Source organism: Haliotis rubra, unplaced genomic scaffold (assembly GCF_003918875.1).
Source record: "Haliotis rubra isolate DU_JTF1 unplaced genomic scaffold, ASM391887v1 Scf182, whole genome shotgun sequence".
Taxonomy (NCBI): Eukaryota; Metazoa; Mollusca; class Gastropoda; order Lepetellida; family Haliotidae; genus Haliotis; species Haliotis rubra.
The window spans coordinates 1430789-1454261 of record NW_025765803.1 but is presented as its reverse complement, the minus strand read 5'-3'; the positions used below and the strand labels follow the sequence as shown (position 1 = coordinate 1454261).

The window sequence follows — 23473 nt, the reverse complement described above, 5'->3', positions numbered from 1 at the left end:
ACAAAACCATGACAAATTTGGTATTAGAACCCATAATAATAGGATCCTGACATGCCAAAGGGACATAATTGAGAAATGCAGTGGTTAAACAACAGGTCCATTCGTGTCTCTGTCACTTCAAAATGTACTCTGTTGCTTGTTTGCTTTTCTGTGACAGTTGCCAGTAAATAATCAAGTCCGGACCACACAATCCAGTGGTCGATATCATGAGCAACAAACCATTCAGGGTACACTTTCGACTCAATGATGCTGTCACTGTGTCTAACCATCTGATCTGGTCGGTTGCCTTGTTTGACAAGCATTTGGGACCCATCCTAACCAGGAATCTCTACAGGGAATCATTCTGAAGACATTCACTTCATCGAGAGACAAAAGTTTATCCATTATGGGGAAATGATTACATTCGGCATCAATATCATCGCAATAAAACTCTGTTTACCACCAACTGAGACACAATGTAACGAAAATCTCATACACTGATGTGATACCTTAGTGAAGATCTGACAACTCAACAGCAGGTTGCGTCAGGTGAACATTAATGAACTTTGACCTTCCAATCATGATGAATGATGCTTGGGTTTGTAGCCAATCAGACGTCAGCTTTCTTAATGATTTCATTTCATGCCATAACCCGTTCAATTTTGAAATTTCAACTTTACAAAACAAAATCCACAAATACAAATATTCCTTCATTGATATTTTTGGAGTAGATGGTGTGACACGCATAAACCATGGTGAATGAAATATCCACAAAATAATGATGCAGCCTTAACTATATGCACTTGGAACGCTCTGTTTGACAATTTTTCATGGCATAAGACAACCTATCACTGCCTTGAAACAGATACATAATTGGTGGACCGATGAAAAGAGGTAATCGAAGATTATTCAGTGACTAAGCAACCATTCAACTGATCACGTTTTCTCACAATCGAACACAAACAATTTTGGAACACTTGTTTGTATCAACAATATTTTTTCACAAGGTTGGTTTTGTCTGTGTCATAAAATATACATTTCATACGTACTACGAACTCGTTCCTAGTCATGACTGAATTTATCCTAAAGGCCACTGGAAATGTATGTTCCTAACATACTAGTCATCCTTTAAAGATATGAAATTTGCAAACGTAATTTTGTGCAATTTGAAAAAAAACAAAAAAACCAAAGAACTACATGGCTTTTTTCATTATTTTTTTTGTGCATGAACAAACATAACAAGAAAATGCGATAAATGACGCTAACCAATTATTTTCGATGATTGATCAGTTGTAATGAACCAATCATCAATTATGAGATTTTAACCAATTCTCAACACTACACACAACTGAAGATTCTAACAGTTCAAAATCTAAGAGTTACAAATGTACCACACACTCTATGGCCATTTCCATGTGTAATTATGCATCAGCTGGCCTGAATGCTTTGTACAAAACAATTGGAAACCTTGACGCGCATTGCTTACTGTCTTCGGATCTTCACACAGATAGTTATGAAATTGACGTATAGTCGCGATTTAAATGAGCAAACACATGGGAGTGCAACACACAAACACATATACTGATACATATATTGACACAAATAAATACGAAAGAGAGAGCATGCTAATAATAAAATACCAACCCAAGTTAGAAAACATATTAGTGGGGTTAAACATTTTAGAAAAATCACAAAGGGCCAAAAGAATGCAAACATTAAAAAAAACAATATTGATGAATGATGACATACAGATTTGTCCAAATCTGTTGAAAAATTTAATCTTTTGATTTGAAACAAAATTTTTGAGCAGGAACCTTTAAATAAAATTGGCATTAAACAAGATGTCCTTACCATTGAAAAAGACTTGACAGTTTTCTGATTTCTTCCCTAAAATGTTTAACCCCGTAGTGTTTAGTAGGGTTGTCACAATGTACTGATACCGATACTTCAGTCTTGATACAATACGTATCACAATATTTTCATCTGTATCTTCCTAGGGTTTTACTTGGTCCGTCTGTAATCGATAACAAGAGGCCAGTTGCTGTTTGTAAGCAGCTTTTGTTTTTCTCACATGACGAAAACTAAAAGTTTATCAGTATGCTGTCAGATTTACCACTACATCAATACATGTATGTATAATTTTTAAGGTAATTTTAGTGGTACTGTTAGTCCTGCTTACCGACAAATTAAATTTTGGACTCGGGGGTAGCATATCGTGAAGCGTATCATCGTGACAACCCTGATGTTTCGTGAGCGAGCGGAGAAGTGAGGTTTGCGGCAGACCAACCTGAAGGGACATTGCTATACGAGGAGAATAAACTGACGCTGCCTGCACTGGAACCTAGGCTAGTGGTCGAACCCAGGGGCTCGGGGATACTCGAGGGACTTTCCAGATTGTCCAGCGTGTCGTCGCCATCAACATCATCTTCGTCATCATCTGATGCATCATGGGAATCTGATGAAGGGGCGATATATTTTGAATTTCGCTGGCTAGTTTTAAGAGAGTACTGTGTGCTGGCTAGTTTTTACCATAAGTTATATCCATGATGCATCTTGGGTAGATGGATGGATGGATGGAGGATGGATGGATGGATGGATGGATGGATGGATGGATGGATGGATGGATGGACTGGAAGGTGGTTGAGTGGATGCATAGATGATGAAGTGGACAGTGGATGTGTAATGAATTGGTTGGGTGATGGGAGGATGGATTCTAAGTCTATGGATGGATTGGTGTACTGATGGATGGGAGGATTGGTATGCACATGGATGGATTGATGGATGGATAGATATATGGGTGGGTATGCACATGGATGGATGAGCAGATGGAAGGATATATGGGTGGGTGGGTGGGTTGATGGAAGGATGGATGAGCAGGTGGACTGGTAGGTGGATGAGTGGAAGATGGTTAGGAGATGGGAGGATGGATTCCAAGTGTATGGATGGATTGGTGTACTGATGGATGGGAGGATTGGTATGCACATGGATGGATTGATGGATGGATAGATATATGGGTGGGTATGCACATGGATGGATGAGCAGATGGAAGGATATATGGGTGGGTGGGTGGGTTGATGGAAGGATGGATGAGCAGGTGGACTGGTAGGTGGATGAGTGGAAGATGGTTAGGAGATGGGAGGATGGATTCCAAGTGTATGGATGGATTGGTGTACTGATGGATGGGAGGATTGGTATGCACATGGATGGATTGATGGATGGATAGATATATGGGTGGGTATGCACATGGATGGATGAGCAGATTGATGGATATGTGGTTGGGTGGGAGGGGGAGGGTTGATGGATGGATGGGTGGGTATGCACATGCATGGATGAATGGATAATATGTGGGTGGGCAGGTTGATGGAAGGATGGATGAGCAGGTGGACTGGTAGGTGGATGAGTGGAAGATAGTTGGGAGATGGGAGGATGGATCACAAGTGGATGGGTGGATTGGTATACTGTGGATGGGAGGATGGATTACAAATGGCCTGATGGATCAATGAATGGATGGTTTAAGGATGACGGAATGGGAAAGGAGATCAGTGGGAAGATGTACAGGAGGTCTGATTGGTGTTTGAATCAGATGGACATTAGGGTAAGCTGTGACGACCAAATTTCTCATTAGCAAACTTTGTTGATCCAAATTTGAAAACAACTCAATGTTGATATTAGACTAGAGTTCCAGAACTTGATCAACACATTGTTAGATATCCAAATGAAAGAACCTGAATGATTTTTTACATCCCAGTCCCAGTCGTGTGAATCAAGATGAATGAGTGGAAATTCTACTACGAACTGAAATGTGTCGAAAACAGAATGTTTGTGAAGAGCCAAAAAATCAAAATAAATGAAATTATTTCAGGGCAACATTGTACACTCAAAATCTTAAATCTGCACAAATTGAAAGAAACAATTAAACTTGAGGATATTCTAAAACTGTGAAGCATGCAAAATTATTATGACACTGAGGTAAATATACACCATTACAATCAAGTGAATTAATATATAGATATATGGACATATATAGACATACAGATATACAATATATACAACTAAGTACATTCATCTACATTAAACCATCACCACTGTCTAGTTTTCTAAAGAAATGATTGATAAGAAAGAAGGGGGAGATAATTATGGGATACACGGACAGAAATCGAAGCTCATCGTATCATATTAGTGTTGGATATGGTTTTTCATCTTGTTGATAGAATATAGTGTTGTATACAGCACAACTTTGGTGCCAATATTCTGTAAAATGGCTAGACTTTCCGAGTCAATAACTAGTCCCTGTTGGATTTTACTCTTAACTTAAAAGGAGGTAACATTTGAGAAGATGTCACCTAAAGATGGCCAATGCCAGGGACAACTGGTGGCATGTATGAGATTGGATTCCAGCCTTAGCACAGAGAGATTCATCCAGCTTTAGTATTTTTCAGTCTAGACCAACACAAGTCATTGATCTACATCTAGACCTTGACCTCATTGTCTGACCTTGACCTCACTGTGTGGCCTTGACCTATAGTTTGAGATTTTGACCTAATTCTAAACCTCACAATGTGGGATGGATTTGTCTTGCAAGTACATTTTGCTGACATAAATTTGATCGAACCCAAAACATGTATGCCTTACCTACCTTCATGAAGCTGTAATTCTAAGATACAAATAGTTGAAGCTTGGGTAGTAATACCTCATTTTTTTTAATAATGTTAAATGTCTTGTTGACCTCCCCTGGCCAAAAGTATCAAAGAATGAAGACAATGTTAGGACAGAATGACAAGAAACACTGAGAAGTGAATATTGTAAACTTACATCGACTGCGTGGGGCGTTCACAGCCGAGAGATACGATGTTTTCCGTACAGGACGACTTCCATGGATGTTCTCCTGCACAATACGAGCCTGGGGGTACAGCTCTTCCTCTGTACTTTCCTCATGGTTGAAAGACTGTCTAGTCTTGGGGTCATGGGTCAAGCTTGTGGTCATCTTGGGTGCCGGTTGACCCTCCTGGAACACAGGCACAATCTCCACAATGGGAGACACTGGAGCACTAGAACTGCCAGGAGATACATATATCCGTATTGGTGCTGGCGCGCTTCCTGATAGCTCGCCAATGTGGCAGGACGGTCGGGTTTATCGTTAGACAATTTGGGTGGGATGTAACGTTCCGTTGAAATTTTCCGGACTTTGATAGCAGGCTGAACCGGAGCAGAGTTGCTTGGAACCTCAGGTTCAGGGGATTCTTGTTTTTGTTCAAAAACTGCAGCGCGATTTGCAACACTTTCGAACTTTTTGAAAGTTGTCATTTTTTCAAGTTCAGTTTTACACCTATCGAACTTGACACCTGGACTGTGGTTTTCGTTCTTACCTAACTCAAAGAGTTGTTTCCTATGGGAGACAATCTGTCTTGGAGTCTTCTTAATTTCTATTTGCGTTGTTACAGGGGATCGTGTCAAGGCGAATGTTGTCCCCGATCCCTTCCCCCCACCGTCAGTTCCATCACCCCCCAATGATCTCTCCCCAACTGGAATCCGAACCACAAACGTCCTCATTGGACTTTCCGGATTGGTTTGATCATGGTATCGGTTGCTGTCGGTATGCCATGAGCGCTGTGTCTGGAACCGACTTAACCTTGAATCGATGTTATCAACACTGGAAGATTTCGTGCCTTTCTCAAGCGGATTAGCCGACACAACTGGAACATAATGTCGGACTCCCCGAACATCTGTTTTATAGTCAACATCACTTCCACGTCGACTGGAAAGTTGGCTGCGGTACGGCGACTGTGACGTCATGTTGGATGCAGGTGATGATAATGATGATGTTGTGTGGGAGCGTGATATGATAATGGACGTGGAATCTCCCGATTTTAAAACTTTCGAACCACTTGGTGAATATGGAGGTGGTTTTGAGTCTATTCCTAATCTTTCTTGTGAACGTAAAAGTGATTCCTTGGACTGTGAATTGTCTGATGTGTTATCAAACGATGGCTGTCTGTGTTCATATCCTAACCTACGTGGACGCAACTCGGAACTAGTGTCCCGAATATTTTCCTTAGAATATCGATTACTCCCCTTGTTTAAACCATCCATGCTGTTCGATTTGTTATCTCCTGTTTGGGGAGGGAAGTAGAGTCCAAAGGAATATTTCTTCTGTGGAATTGAACACGACACACTTGAGCTCATGCTGACTCCGTCAAAACCATGTGGATTCCGATAATCAAAATCAGAATCCCGGAAAAACGCTTCCCTATTGTAGCTGTTATCACTCCTCAAGGGTTCCTTGTAAGACGACAAAGCTGAACCGAAGGACTCAGAAGTTTTCAAGGGGTAAGGACCGAACTCTCGTGACCGATCTGTGTAGTAGTCCTTGTTTCGGTGGTCCTTGACTGTGAAGGACAGTCGGGATTCTTGGCGCGATTCAGGTAACAATACATTTTCGTTAGAAGCATAAGCAGAATGGGCTCTTCGGATAGGGGCAGTAGCTTGGCGGTCGGAGTCTAAGGAGCCGTTACTTCCACTGATGGAATCCTGAGCCTGCGGGTGGTAAGCCTGAAAACAGAAACACACTGAGTGAGTGAGTGAATTTAGTTTTACACCGTTTTTTGAAATATTCCAGCAATATCACGGCAGGGAATAAGAGATATGGGTTTCAAACATTGCACCCAGGTGGGGCATCAAACTCGGTCTTCGATGTGACGAGCAAACGCTTTAACCACTAGGCTTCCTGGGTGAGGTGATATGGGATTTAAAATCATGTTCATTATTACAGTTTTTCTGTGACATGCATGCATGTGGTAATATAGCCAGTCAGTCAAGCTGTCTATTATTATCATCGAAACCGTAATAAGAGAGGCAAAGTAGGAATTAATTAAAACATTTTGCTTGAATTTCACTTAAAATCGCTTTGCAAGCATCAGGGATTTACAGATCGCAAATTCCTGCATCCTATATGCATAAAAATTGACAATGGACGCAACAAAATTTATTGGCGCGTCCACAGGGACTCAGAAAAAGTCCAAATACTTTTTGTAAAAATTCCAATCAACTGACAATAAGTTATCACTGAGATTGCTACAAGCTGGCTTATGGTATTAGTTGCAATTTATATACTGTAACAATGTAATGATCATGATACACAATACAATAACAGTATTAATAATAATATTTAAGTGTCTGGGACCCCATTTTGTTGTCCAGGACCCCTGAAAATTAAGAGCATGAGTCCCAGGGACCCTCAAATACAGGACTCCAGGTAAATCCCTGAAGCATCAAGGTATCTTCTTGATGAGAAATGAAAACCTGAAGCCTTCTAGTTTGCTTTGTTGTTTATTGTCCCACTCAGCAATATTCCAGCTGTATGGCAGCAGTCTACCAATACTCAAGTCTGGACCAGACAATCCAGTGATCATCATGAGCGGCGATCTATGTAATTGGGATACGATTACATGCATCAAACAAGACAGTGAGCCTGACCACCTGATCCTGCTAGTCAACTGCTACAACAAGCATGGGCTGCCTGAAACCTACAGTAAGTGTTAATGCCTGATATTATTGGATTACAACAAGCAAGGGCTGCCTGAAACCTACAGTACTGCCTGACTGACTGAGTTTAGTTTAACGCTGCTTTTAGCAACATTCAAGCAACATCACGGCAGGGGACACCAGAAATGGGCTTCACACATTGTACCCATGTGGGGATTCAAACCCGGGTCTTCGGCGTGACAAGCCAACGCTTTAACCACTAGGCTACCCCACCGCCCCGAAGCCTACAGTAAGTGTTAATGCCTGATATTATTGGATCAAGACTCGGATTACATTCAGTAACATTATGACAATGAACTGACAGGCTTGATAAAGGGAAACTACTCTTGTGGGCATACTGTTATTCCATGGATTTTTACAATCCCATAGCCTCATGGGATAACCTCTGTTAATCTAAGTAAATTATGCAATTGTTGATATCTTTCAGCAAATTCTGTGACAGAGACGAGCTTCAAGTCTGTGATACCCAGTGACACTGCATCAAAGAAAGCTTACCAATTGTAGAATGTCTTCATCTTTGGGCACAACTAGAAGTTTCAAAGCTGCATCGCTGAAAACAGATGAAAATATATCAAACTGAATTCCTTACAAAGACAAGTGGTTGGGAAGCCTACAAATATAGTATTTGCTGTCGCGTTGAAGGTCCGGCTTTGTTCCTAACATGAACACAAGGTGTGAAGCATACTTCTGTATGCAGTACTCCAGCCATATTATGATAAGCTGTCTACAATCAAGCTGGCACATCCACACAAGTGCTTTCCTAACTGTGGACAAAAGTCTTTATAATTGTTCCTTCTCAAATTTCTGACAATCTGATTTCCGATCAATTTAAGTGGAGACATTTTGGGTGGAGACTATATGTTTGGATAGTGCTTGTATTATTGGGTGGTGACCATATTTTTGGGTGGAGACTATATGTTTGGGTGGAGACTATATTTTTGGGTGGAGACTATATGTTTGGATAGTGCTTGTATTATTGGGTGGTGACCATATTTTTGGGTGGAGACTATATGTTTGGATAGTGCTTGTATTATTGGGTGGTGACCATATTTTTGGGTGGAGACCATATTTTTGGGTGGTGACCATATTTTTTTGTTGCGACTATATTTTGGGAGGTGACAATATTTTTGGGTGGAGACTATATGTTTGGATAGTGCTTGTATTATTGGGTGGTGACCATATTTTTGGGTGGAGACTATATGTTTGGATAGTGCTTGTATTATTGGGTGGTGACCATATTTTTGGGTGGAGACCATATTTTTGGGTGGTGACCATATTTTTTTGTTGCGACTATATTTTGGGAGGTGACAATATTTTTGGGTGGAGACTATATGTTTGGATAGTGCTTGTATTATTGGGAGGTGACCATATTTTTTTGTTGCGACTATATTTTGGGTGGTGACCATATTTTTGGGTGGAGACTATATTTTTGGGTGGAGACTATATTTTCACACGTACAGGGTTTTCATTCCGTTCCCCAAAACAAGATTATTTTTAACTTTGAATGGAGCATCCAATGCCTTACCACATGGGTTATATTTGTAGTAACACTTTCTGTGTAAAGTACAATTCTAGTACTTGTGGAAGCAGCGGTGGCTAAGTGGATTACATCACTAACCTATTGTTCTGGCAATTAGGTGCCCCACTCCGAGGCTGCGGGTTTGAATCCCAGATGGGACTTAACCTTACAAAGTACAAGAATCTGTAATTTACTGAAAAAGTGTAATTCCAAATATAAACATGTTATATTTCACCACTTCCTAAATGGCATAAAGTATTCAGAACTACCTGACTGTAATTAGTGAGTATATCTTACTTCCCCTGCTTTATGCCATATCACATCAGCTGGTGTTTGGACAAACCAGCAGTCGACAGCATGAGCCACAATTCCTGCTGTCAGATCACAATCAATCAGTCTAATTATGTGAGAATGATGATTTACATGTAACGTTTTTTTCTCAACACAGCTGACAGCAATACCATTGCTATCTGACAGCAGTCTGTAGACTCAGCACCATCAAATGATTGATATTGTGAGCACCAAGTCACACTTCATCGGTAAGATGAAACAAATCAACTGAGGTTGACAACCCAATCCATTAAGTGACATCTACCTAGAGCACCAACCAACAGAATCCCCTACAATCACCACAGAGTCTCAAGCATATGACAAGCATTGGTTACTCAAGATCTACTATGTCATGGAATTTCCCCAGGGTTGCTAATCTGAGCACTACATATTCCCCTGGGTGCCGAGGATGGTACGAATCCTACCTGGACTGTATGAGAGAGATGACTTGGGAGTAGGACTTTCCGGTGACAGATTCTCCGTTGACGGACACAATACGGTCTCCTGTCTTAAGACCAGCGACATGTGCGGGGCTTTCTTCTTTCACATTCTTGACAAAGATGGTGTCCATCGGCTCCAAGCTGGCCAACTTGCTCCGTTTACTTCTCTTTTCTGAAACATGTTGAGTTAGTGAAAGTTCGTGTTCTATACTGCTTTTAGCAACAATGGTTTTGTGTACCAGTAATTATGTTTTTTAGCAACAAAAATAGTTTTTGGATGGGAATTTCAGACACATCAGTCCTTCGGAAAGGCACATATATCAGTGTTGTAAACTCCCCAAAATTTCAGCCAGACAACTGGACTGGTAACTCTCAAAAGTTACCAGACCAGCTGGAAAGTTGCCAGTCCAGAATTTTCTGGATTAAGAAAAATAGAAAGAAGGTTACGTTAATAAGAGGAGGGAACTGTTTAATGTCAGGTAATTGTCACAATAACACACAGTTTCAAATGTTTTTCAGTCAAGGCTTTTGTCATTATATACATTACAAAATTACACTTATTTAACAGCCAGACCATCAGGCGTGCAACATTTTTAAACTGGCCATCCAGTCGCAAAACAGACCGTCCCGGACAGTCAGGCAGGTGGGAGTTTGCAACGCTGCATATATATTGTAGTAATAATCAAACACAACATGAATGAATAGTGAGTGAGTGAATTTAGTTTTACGCCGCTTTTAGCAATATTCAAGCAATATCACAACGGGGGACACCAGAAATGGGCTTCACACATTGTACCCATGTGGGGTATCCAACCCAGGTCTTCGGTGTGACGAGCCAACGCTTTAACCACTAGGCTACCTCACCGCCCCCCATGAATGAATAAGTTACAGGATTTCATCATAGCATGTTAGCTTCATGTAAGAAGGTCTTCCCTCTCTCTTTTTGATAATAAACAGAAAACAAGTAGAAAGTAAAAAAAAAATCAAAATCACATAAACATGAAAGAGCAAATGTTGAGAGTCAGAAATATTACACTGTTACTGAAATATGTAAAATATTTTCCAAAGAAAACAAGGATTCACACCATGAGCAAAACTTTTGAAATACAAACAATTAATGTTGCCAATTCTATTCCAACTTTTGTTGACCAGTTAGTGATGAAACGTCCTTCAATCATACACATAAAATAGTCCATTCTTCTAAGTCTAAACAGGCATATACACTCTCCTTTCAACATGAATTATACAACCAATAAAATATATCTATATAAACCTTAACAATTACAACCAGGAAAACCCAAAGAATTTCAACAAAAGATTGTAAATTCTTCACATTCTCTCCCCAATGTTTCAACATCTGCCCAGACATTGAGTCCAAAACTACAAACTCCTCGCACTGCATGACCCATTAGGCACAGCAGTAATAGGCTGTGCAACTGCCGTGTAAGGAGCTCCAGGAGGCAGGTGTAATGGATGTTTGGAGAAGGTTGCGTGTGCACACACCACAGTAAGGGGAATGTCGGGCAAAACAAACACGCTCCAACTGCCAGGAATGTTGTGGCATTATGACGACATGTGTTCTTCCAAAATACTTTTTTTATTGGCTTCATGTAACAGATGTCCCTGCTTTATCGTGTACGTGATCACATGCTGTTAATGAACTACAGAACAACATTCTAGAATTACAGATTACAACATGCCTTTGAGTGAATGTAGTTTTATGCCAGTTTTACCAATATTCCAGCAATATCACAGCAGGGGCACCAGAAATGGGCGTGGTACATTGTACCCATGTGGGGAATCAAACCCTGGTCTTCGGCGTGACACGAGTGGACGCTTTAACCACTTGGTTACCCCACCGCCCCAGACGCCTTTGAAAACAGTCAAGCATCTTCACAATTTGAATCTTCTTGTATCTTTTGGAAATATCTTGTGATGACACTGACCTCGTTCCTAAGTGTCTTTCATACCACTGATAATTTCGGTGAAAGAGGAATTATGCAACCTAAATTGAATTTTACGCCAATTGCTTTGCAAGCAACTAATAAAATATCTACATTTCTGGGACTAAATGTCAGCCTGGACCGAACCCACTCACTTCAAAACCATGCCACAGAGTAACATGGATAGCCCACTCAGTGAGTGAGTGAGTGAGTTTAGTTTTACGCCACCCTCAGCAATAGTCCAGCTATATGGCGGCGGTCTGTAAATAATCGAGTCTGGACCAGACAATCCAGTGATCAACAGCATGAGCATCGATCTACACAATAGGGAACCGATGACATGTGTCAACCAAGTCAGCGAGCCTGACAACCCGATCCCGTTAGTCACCTCTTACGACAAGCATAGTCGCCTTTTGTGGCAAGCATGGGTTGCTGAAGACCTATTCTACCCCCGGATCTTCACGGGTCCATAGCCTACTGAGACATACTATACTGACAGAGTCGGCCAGTCCTGGTTATATCCCTTTAATACCAGGCACCAGGCAGAGTAACAACAAGTACCATCTACTAGCAAGACCAAGGACAGTCTGTGTTTCCAGTCTACAAACTATTATATCACATGATGCAAGAATTAGATGAAACAATAAAGTTAGAGATGCTATTTCCTAGGTCAAGGTGGTCATTTCAACAGGGATTCCAAAGGTCAGATTACCCATAATTCCTTTTTTAGTTGATTCCTCTATGAAGTAGTAAGACATTGCTTTTGTTATGAGTTTCAAAAATGGCTACAAGCATACATACAGATAAAGTTGGAACAAGTCTCAAATGAATTGCAGCTTTGACAATTTCAATCCTATCAATGAAAAAAAGAGACCAATGAACAATAATTGCTCAACTCTTCCTCCTAAACCTTCCTCCTGCCTTTCATCCTTTATCCTTCTGAATATCCCGATCAATGATAAAGGGCTTCCAGAAATATAATTATTATTAAACTTATAAAAATGTCATTCTGTGAGAAAATTAATTGACATTTAAGAGTAAAAACCAATTAAACCAATTTGAAACAATGAAGCAACGTAAGTTATGTTTACCATTTAACAGTGAATAATTGAGCTATTTACACAATGGAACTCAATATTCTGGCAAGGCATCGACCAGGTCACTCTGACATCATTCTACGTTCAACGATCTCATGCAGACATGCATTTCGGCTCCGATAACACAAATATGTTCCCTTCTGTTCCACAGCTGCAGGTAATGTTCTTGAGAACAGAGTGCCTTTCATGTTTTGGTTTCAAGTATGCAGATGCTGACTGCTATCTCATCGCAATACACCTCACAGATGAGGTTGGAGTATTTCTGCTATCGTTTAATATTTAACGTTAATTCATTATTTTATATTCTGATAACATGGGAAGGAAGGTATTTATGAGAAGCATCATATTTCTCAAACATCTATTAGCAATATGGTATTTTATGAGGAGGGCACAAATTGTATCACTAATTTAATAAATGTTATTTGAAAAATATTTAATTAGATTTAAAGCGATATGGAGAGAAATTATAACGGGCCCACTCAATGTCACTTTCGCTTAAGTTAAAGATATGCTAAGGACTAGTGGAAACATGAACATTTCTAAGATGTTCGGTATATTATCAGTATTTGGGCTAAATGAGTAGACTTTCTTGTGTAATTTCTATCCCTGTCACTTGTGTAAAAGGTTTCAGAGTTTCGGAGGTGTTGTTGAGAGGTGTCACAGAGGTGTCACTGAGAGTTGTCACAGAGATGTCATTGAGAGGTATCACAGAGGTGTCGTTTATGTCTCAGAGGTGTCGTTGAGAGGTGTCACAGAGGTGTCATTGAGAGGTATCATAGGTGTTGAGAGGTGTCACAAAGGTGTCATTGAGAGGTATCATAGGTGCTGTTGAGAGGTGTCACAAACATGTCATTGAGAGGTGTCACAAAGGGGTCATTGAGAGGTATCATAGGTGTTGTTGAGAGGTGTCACAAACATGTCATTGAGAGGTATCATAGGTGTTGTTGAGAGGTGTCACAAACATGTCATTGAGAGGTGTCACAAAGGTGTCATTGAGAGGTATCATAGGTGTTGTTGAGAGGTGTCACAAAGGTGTCATTGAGAGGTATCATAGGTGTTGTTGAGAGGTGTCACAAAGGTGTCATTGAGAGGTATCATAGGTGTTGTTGAGAGGTGTCACAAAGGTGTCATTGCGAGGTATCATAGGTTTTGTTGAGAGGTGTCACAAAGGTGTCATTGAGAGGTGTCATAGGTGTTGTTGAGAGGTGTCACAAAGGTGTCATTGAGAGGTATCATAGGTTTTGTTGAGATGTGTCACAAAGGTGTCATTGAGAGGTATCATAGGTGTCGTTGAGAGGTGTCACAAAGGTGTCATTGAGAGATATCATAGGTGTTGTTGAGAGGTGTCACAAAGGTGTCATTGAGAGGTATCATAGGTTTTGTTGAGAGGTGTCACAATGGTGTCATTGAGAGGTATCATAGGTGTTGTTGAGAGGTGTCACAAAGGTGTCATTGAGAGGTGTCACAGAGGTGTCGTTGAGAGGTATCACAGAGGTGTCATTGAGAGGTATCATAGGTGTTGTTGAGAGGTGTCACAAAGGTGTCATTGAGAGGTATCATAGGTGTTGTTGAGAGGTGTCACAAAGGTGTCATTGAGAGGTGTCATTGAGAGGTATCACAGAGGTGTCGTTTATGTCTCAGAGGTGTTGAGAGGTATCACATATGTGCTGTCAAGAGGTGTCACATAGGTGTTGTTGAGAGGTGTCATGGAGGTGTTGAGGTGTCACAGGTGTCATTGAGGTGTCTCAGAGAGGTATAACATAGGTGTCTCAGGGGTCATTAAGAGGTGTCACAGAGTATCAAGGTGTCATTGAGAGGTGTCATATAGAGGTATCACAGAGGTGTCATCGAGAGGTATCACAGGTGTCATTGAGAGGTGTCACTTGGAGGTGTCATTGAGAGGTATCACAGGTGTCATTGAGAGGTGTCACTTGGAGGTGTCATTGGGCGATGTTACAAAGGTGTCATACTCACCACTGCCATTGTGTTCCAAGTCCTCTCCCTGAAAAAAGAATTCAAACATGAATGATCGGCATAACATTCCAATTACAACAAGCATTGTAACTAAGGTGACATAATCCCCCGCAGCAAATTATCAAATCAAACTTAAAAAGTAATGAAAATGAAGGTCGTAATTTAAGATGAAGTTAAATGTAAACAAAAACATGACCAGTCAACCTCTCTTGATATCTTGCTCTGTAGTTGTTCAAATGCACAAATATTTTCAAGGCTCACTTTGACCTTGACATGAATGTCTTTGTGTATGAAATATGCAAAAATAGTAATCAAGAAATTGCTTATTGAAAAACATTCAAGGGAAGTCTTGAAAGTCTATGAAGAAAATCCAGTGAACTTTTCTTGAGATATCTTGCTGACAACCTTAACATGCTGAAATCTTCAAAGTGTCGCCTAGGTACCAAATATGAAAAGAATCCAGTCAACGGCTCTTAAGACATTCCAATTCGTATTTACATACAGACGTACGGACGTACAGACGGAGCCTAATACTATAACACCCGCTTCACGCTGAACGCGCGGCAGGGGATAAAAACTGTTTGTCATCACAAACAATGCTGGGACTTTAAGCAATGCTAAAATATCCTTTTAAAATGTCTTACAGATGGACGTTTTCAGCCACACAGGTGGCTGGCTCAGTGGTCAACACAATTCATTGAGGAGAGTTGTGTCCCCTTGTCGTCAGTATCCACTGGCTCTGGTTTAAATCCGAAATTCAACATCATAATTCTTGATGTGTCAGTACTGTACCAATATTCATGCTTCACTCACGTAATAATCATTTGTAACATGCCACCATGGGTAATGACCAACCAAATCTAACCCAAACAAATATTGCCAAATAACAACATCCAAACATGAAGGCAAAAGAAAGTCCAATATAAAATCTGCTTTTAAACAAAGAATGGAATAATTCTCTCTTGGTTGGACGACCGATGCCCTGATAATCTGAGCACTTCATAACCTCTTCAACCAGGAAGGTACAAACCAACATATTATCTATCAGATATACATAAGGTTAACATACAATGCCAAAATGTTAAAAAGAGACAATCCCTTTCAGATATCACTTTTGACAACACATCACAATGGATGTGTGGGTCTATTTATCATCAGTGGAGGAAGTGACACATAATGAAGGACACAGCGTACAACCCACACTCACCCCACACACGACCTCCTTCCTCAGCATACACACTAGCAATACTTCTAATTCACTCTTTTATTCAGCACCCATTTTACTCTCATAATTCATGCTCTAATTCATACTCTAATTCAGTACAGAATGTATCACAATTCATGAAGGTTTCACTTTCCACGATTTATATGATGAACTGATAGACATTATAGAAAGCACCTGTAGAAATAATGAGCAATATAGATAAGATAAAATGACACAGACTTGTGTGTATTAGACAGGAAAGATGGTTGAAGTCGACTGCAACAACATCAATGAAGGAAGTGACTGTGAGCAACGATGAACACAGTGTACAATCCCCACTCAACCCTGCCCCATCCAACCCACATCCAACCCACATCCACGCTGACCACTATCTGTAAACACTAGCAATATTAATTCATTCTCTAATTCAGCACATAATTCATGCTCTAATTCAGTCAAAAATTCAGTCCAGAATTTATCACAATATACGAAGTTTCACTTTCTACATTTCAAATATGAACCGACAGAACATTACAGCAAGCATCTGTCTCAATAATGAGCGCTGATAAAATCAAATGACACAGACTTGTGTATGAACCAACAGAACATTATAGAAAGCACCTGTAGCAATAATGAGCAATAACGATAAGATAAAATGATATAGGCTTGTGTTTATTAGACAGCAAAGATGGTTTAAGTCGACTGTAATATCATCATTGAATGAAGTGACACAGCAATGATGAATAGTGTACAATCCCCACTCAACCCTGACCCCCTACACACACACTGATCACTATCCTAGTCTGTCTCACAGTCCCTCAATAACATTATATTCCCTACTGCCTGGCCCTCCATGCCTGGCCCTCCATTTTCCCTACTACCTAGCCCTCCATTTTCCCTACTGCCTAGCCCTCCATGCCTGGCCCTCCATGCCTGGCCCTCCACGCCTGGCCCTCCACGCCTGGCCCTCCATTTTCCCTACTACCTAGCCCTCCACGCCTGGCCCTCCATTTTCCCTACTGCCTAGCCCTCCATGCCTGGCCCTCCATTTTCCCTACTACCTAGCCCTCCATGCCTGGCCCTCCATTTTCCCTACCTACCTAGCCTCCACGCCTGGCCTCCATTTTCCCTGCCTAGCCCTCCATTTTCCCTACTACCTAGCCCCCACGCCTGGCCTCCATTTTCCCTACTGCCTAGCCCTCCATGCCTGGCCCTCCATTTTCCCTACTGCCTAGCCCTCCTCCTGGCCCTCCATTTTCCCTACTGCCTAGCCCTCCATGCCTGGCCCTCCATTTTCCCTACTGCCTAGCCCTCCACGCCTGGCCCTCCATTTTCCCTACTGCCTGGCCCTCCATGCCTGGCCCTCCATGTTTTCCTAGCCCTCCATTTTCCCTACTGCGTGGCCCTCCACGCCTGGCCCTCCATTTTCCCTACTGCCTGGCCCTCCATGCCTAGCCCTCCATTTTCCCTACTGCCTGGCCCTCCATGCAATGCTAAAGCCCTAAATGAAGCAAGTCTAGATTTCCCCAGGTTCATCTCCCAACTCACTTGGGATCCAGTTCAATTTAAATGGGTTTATTTGTTACTATTAAAATCATATATACTAGTATTCAGGGACTAAGAGTTAGTCAAACCACTATCCGAAAAAACCCACACTAGCAAAACTATTTCATTTTCTAATTCAGCACATAATTCATGCTCTAACTCATCTCAATTGACTAAGTTTTCACACTCCACGACTCCAATGATTCACACACCTACAGAACACTACAGAAGCACCTGTAGCAATAATGATCAAATGAAACATTTTTTTCTCATAAAAAAGGCCACAGAGTGGAGGTATTAGTCAGCCAAGATGGTTCAAGATGACTACAGCACCCTGCTGGAAAACAGTTCACTGTCAAGATGTAGGAATCTGGCTCGGGGGCAGGGCTGTTCCGAGGGAGTTATATTGGGTGTTGATGATCAGCCCAGCATGAAATAGGATCCACTTTCAGCTACTATTTCTCAGTAATGAACGCTGCTGGTTTTGTCCACTTTTTTTATAGTTGTTGTCTACAGTTCCCAAATGGATTGGCAATAGTTGGGATATCCTGTCAAGCACTGAATTTTTTTTTCTTAGAATGTTAATCAAAAATTTAATATCTTGGACTCTAATGATACTTTCATTGGTGAGTGAGTTAAAGTTTATAGTCACATAGGCAGTATCACAGCCATAGCCTGACTATATTTCCACTAAGTTGAGGACTGTTAGAGTTAGTTACACAGGCTCAGGTTTTAGATATTTAATATTTTGCTGAAAACAACAAAAATAATAATGAAAAAAAGACATGGAATTCAAACCAATGTTTCATTACAGGATCTTGACACATGTAAGGGGTGTAACTCTGCACAACAAACTACAACACCTTTGACCAATCTTTAAAAACAATAAAATGACTTTGTTTAATGCTGCACTCAGCAATAATTGAGGTATATGGGAGCAGTCTTTAACACTGAAAAAGAACGGAAATTCGCAGACATTTATATCTCTCAGTCGAAAATATTGACTAAAATCTCATAAATATTTCATATATTAATTCATATCAATAATTACTCCCACTAGACACTGTAGCGAGGACATAGACAGGTACGTGGCAACAAGCCCAACACTATGCAGTGAACTGTCAACATATCAAAGAGTTGGGTAGGTTGGTACTTTTTCCTCCTTCAGTTCAGACCGATAAATCACCTGAGGAAAACTCTGTCTCAGCTTATCTGTGAGACTACTCCCACTCTCTACCCTAGGGGCACACTGTACACACTGGCCTCACCGTCTCGGGATGAGGTGGGTGAACCAGGGCTCAACACTATTCTGGTTGTGAAGTCTGTGGGTGACAATACTTTTATGCCACATTTAACAATATTCCGGCAAAATAACACTTTGCTATACCAGAAATAAGCATCACACATTGTTGGGGGAATACTGATACACACAATCAGCCATTATAATCCTTGCTGCTTTATGGGAGATAAGATAGCATCAAGTCTGAGCCAGGTAAGCAAGTGGCTGATAGCATGAGCAAACAACCATCATCCGATATCAAAACATGATCAGCCAGGTCATTACAGGTTACAACCTCATCAACATCAGGTTGTTACAACAATCAGATTGCTAGCGCAAGTACAAAATCATCACAGGGAACGTGTAGACCAGTTTAAGTCTGTAATCCACTAGCAGAGTTACATTCTTTGGGAACACAAGGATCCTCTGATTGTGGATTGAATCCTGGCTGCATGAATTAGGTTTCTTCGTTTGTCATACAAGTTCTTGTGGGTCTCACCAAATTGATAACAGATCTGTATCATCTTGTGTTTCAAACATTAATCCGATACAGCATTATTAGTGGAAAACTGTCCAAGGCACCGTTAAACACTCCTCACTCCCTAACTAACAAAATCATTGCAATTGCAGTCAGTTCACATAATTTCAACTTTTTTGTTCAAACACTACACCAGTCTCTCCTCTTGGTGCCCACACCATACAATAAACTCTTAAAGAGAAAGACATCTGTCAAAGATGTGTCAGGAATGTTTGAGGCAACTTTTAAAGAATCCCACAAAAATTGTGAAGTATCCATCTCACATTCTCAGAACTATTTCAAAGTTGCATGAAAACCACGGACATCATCTCATAAAACACATCACCACTGCATTTTTGTGAATAACCCCCCAGCTGTTGAAAGATGTTAATTTTTTTAAACTTATTTTACACCACATTCTGGCGGCAATGAAATCGCTAAAAAAGTAAATCTCACATTCTCAGAAATATTTTGCGGAAGCAACGAAAAGCTCACCACAACAGAACACAACAACATGGCATTTTCATTATCAAATCTAAAAACACACCTGTTGAAAGATGTAAACTTTACAAAACTTACTTTATGTCGCATCCACGTAAAGATTTGGCGAATCATTGTAAAGACGCCAGGCGAAAGCGAAAGATAGGTCCTAAAGCAAAGGCACAGACTAACTGACTAACAAACATAACAGTTCCCACACTCCGCCGAAGGTGAGCCGAGAGTTTCTTGCGCAAGTACAGAAACCTGGAATGCATAATGGCGGACAAAACAAGGATATTCTGCCAAAATATTTTTATGTGGCGCTTCCTACAGTAATGTCGGTGGCATCATATTCTGGTGCATTGCCCTACTCCTACTGCTGATGGATAGTCATGCATGAGGAGGAGGTTGTATTTATACTCTTCTTGCTCTGTTCAGTATTCTCCAACCGACTGATCTAATATCTTCACTGACTTCTTACCTATAGATGTGGAAGGTTTATATAGGTCAGGGTTGCCATATACATATGTTAGCTTTATATGTATGGCAATATGCTGTATTTTTTTTTGACAGAGCGATTTTATATCATGGTTTCTTCAGATTTTCATGGTTTTGAGGCAAGTAAAGACTCCATGTTGTTGGAAATTGGTCTTTATTTGACTGAACTTGTGATTTATTTACATCATTGTACATTTTCATTTTTTCATTTTGATCATTTTTTTAAGTAAGTGATGTTCTTTTTCAGGGTAATATTTTAATATATATTATTCTTTTTAATTTGCTTACAATTATTCATAAGAAAGAGAACAAATGTACATCACTGGTAAATATGGAGAGATGGATAGTGATTGTTAACTTAATACACAAATATCTATTGTTGGGTCTCTGGTCATTCATTAGATAGATGGAATGCTGCAAGTTTATAGATGACCGTGTCAACTACATATATACTGTATATCGTTTTAGGTGCTGTCCATGACAATAGTGAGTGAGTGAGTGAGTTTAGTTTTACGCCGCACTCAGCAATATCCCAGCTATATGGCGGCGGTCTGTAAATAAGCGAGTCTGGACCAGACAATCCAGTGATCAACGGCATGAGCATCGATCTGCGCAATTGGGAACCGATGACATGTGTCAACCAAGTCAGCGAAACTGACCACCCGATCCCGTTAGTCGCCTCTTATGACAAGCATAGTCGCCTTTTATGGCAAGCACATGGGTTGCTGAAGACCTATTCTACCCCGGATCTTTGTCCATGACAATAATATCGAGATCAATCTCAAACAGCAACAAAACAATCATTCATGTTTGACATTTACAAGCAAAACACCCGTTACACACAGTTGAATGATGATAAATAATGGGATTGCAACCATCTAACATCACTCGGAATGGAGTCCTGAATAGGAAGCATCTGACTTGGAAGATGACTTTCTCTGTATGAGAACTAGACTTACATTTAATCTCTGAAATGAGCATATATAATTAGATGTTTATCTATCTTCCTATATATAATAGAATTTTCCAGAGCCCAGACAATTTCTACATTTTTTTAAATTTAGGAAATCTAAACTTGCCAGGGTTAATGTGTTTTTTCTTAGGTCTGTAAATTTAACTGACTGAGAATATAAATCTAAACCTATATACAGAGTTTCAACAGACACTTCAAGAATAATATATGCAAATTAATATAAGTTGAAAGTTTGTGAGATACAAAATATGAATTAAAATAATTATCCACTTTTCCCAATTTTTTAAAAATAATAAGTCCAAGCTGAAATACATGAAGCAGATTGTCAATCTTGTCAGGCTTATGAAGAATTCATCAATAACGATAATCAACATATTGCCGAATATATTACAATTAGCTAATCCCTTACATGATGCTGAGGTAGGTACTGACATGCACTGGAACGTACATTCCTCTACAATTAAGGCTGTAGTACCTACAGGCACTGGCATCTAAGGAATGTGCTGTATGAAATGTGTGGTGCAATGGATTACACTAACCTGTCAATCACAGGACACATATTTCTGTGTGACATTCTCCCCACATTCTCACATGGGACATTCTTAAGACTGAACACAGGCATGTTAGAAGGGCAGATGTTCCAACATGTGGGATGAGTTTATAAAGATTAGTTGTGTTAAACCATTTGGGATCATGTTAAATATGAAACTATTAATTTAATACTGTGGGCCCACTTCACAATTAAATCAAAATATTAGGACCATCATAACATAGCCATGAATTTGCATAAAGTATACAAAGTAAATTATCATTAACCAATAAATTCTGGGTTTTCTGGGTTCAAATTATGCTTACTTTAAATAGTACTAGGACTGCAATGAATACACTATGAGTGAGTGAGTGAGTTTAGTTTTATGCTGCTTTTAGCAATATTCCAGCAATATCACGGCGGAGGACACAAGAAATAGGCTTAACACATTGTACCCATGTGGGGTCTTCTGCGTAACGAGCAAACGCTTTAACCACTAGGCTACCCCACTGGCCCGAATATACTATAAGGCAAACATGAATATGTTCGCTTGTCACACCGAAGACCCAGGTTCGATTCCCCACATGGCCCCATGGGTACAATTTGTGAAGCCTATTTCTGGTGATATTGCTGGAATATAGCTAAAGCGACGAATAACTAAACTCACTCATTCACTCACTCACTTAATACAATAGAAGTCATGTCTCTATGCAACAAACTTAACGACAGTCATGTCTATAGTTTTTTTCCTGTACCAAAAACAGCATGAGAACTCAAAAATCAAAACAAGATTGGGGAACATTTACAAAGGCAGATAACCCATGTGAAATGTCACCCATCTGAACATATCTCTCACATTCTGCGCCGACACACATCTGTGACTGATATCCGATGGATGTACATTGCGCAACATGAGTTGCATGTATCATACAATTGATAAGTCTGACATTTGTCAATCACCTGTCAAAACATGCACAGATGTTCACTTGTCTGGGTGTCAGAGTATATTACATCTCCTTTACACACACTCTGATTCTCTTTCTGTCTGGACTGTCTCTGAAATAGTTTCTTCAGCCTTTCATACAGAGGGATCACATTATTAACGGGTTCATTACAAAAAAAATCATAAGAGGTTAAAAGTCACATTATCATCTTGCCCTACTTGGTACCCATTCAATGCTTGTCCAACAGAGACATAGTTCAAAGAAAATCACAGTAACTGAAGGAGACAGGACATGCTGCAGCTGCAGCTGCTGCTGATGATGATGATGACGATGACAACGAAACAAACCTATTCTTGTCCAGTATGATCAGTATGCAAAGCACTCTCTTATCAAAACATAATACCTGTTGTGAGTACCACCTGGTGGTACGTACATTTCATTCTATATTACACAGGGGTTGCAAAGAGTGCACATAGCATTCTCAAATGGAATTCAGAGAGCTAAAGGTCCACCTCAAACCCCAATCTAACTGACGGAAGTAAGTGATTTTTTTCTGCATTGTCATGAATATCGTATCCCGTAAAGTCAGTGACATTTTTTTTTTACACCAGTCAACAATTTCAAAATTTTCTCACAACAGCCAACCCGTGAAGGTCTCGGTTAGAATGAACCTTCAGTAA

At 40.3% G+C, this 23473-nt stretch overlaps 1 protein-coding gene across 1 annotated transcript in view; it reads right to left on the bottom strand.

Annotated features, from left to right (window-relative positions):
- LOC124273618 overlaps positions 1-23473 on the bottom strand; it is a 136002-nt gene that overhangs the window by 19211 nt on the left and 93318 nt on the right. Inside the window, 6 exon segments of the mRNA XM_046708902.1 lie at positions 2267-2434; positions 4792-5110; positions 5113-6528; positions 8017-8071; positions 9796-9982; positions 14825-14852. Coding sequence (XP_046564858.1) covers positions 2267-2434; positions 4792-5110; positions 5113-6528; positions 8017-8071; positions 9796-9982; positions 14825-14852 — 2173 coding nt within the window.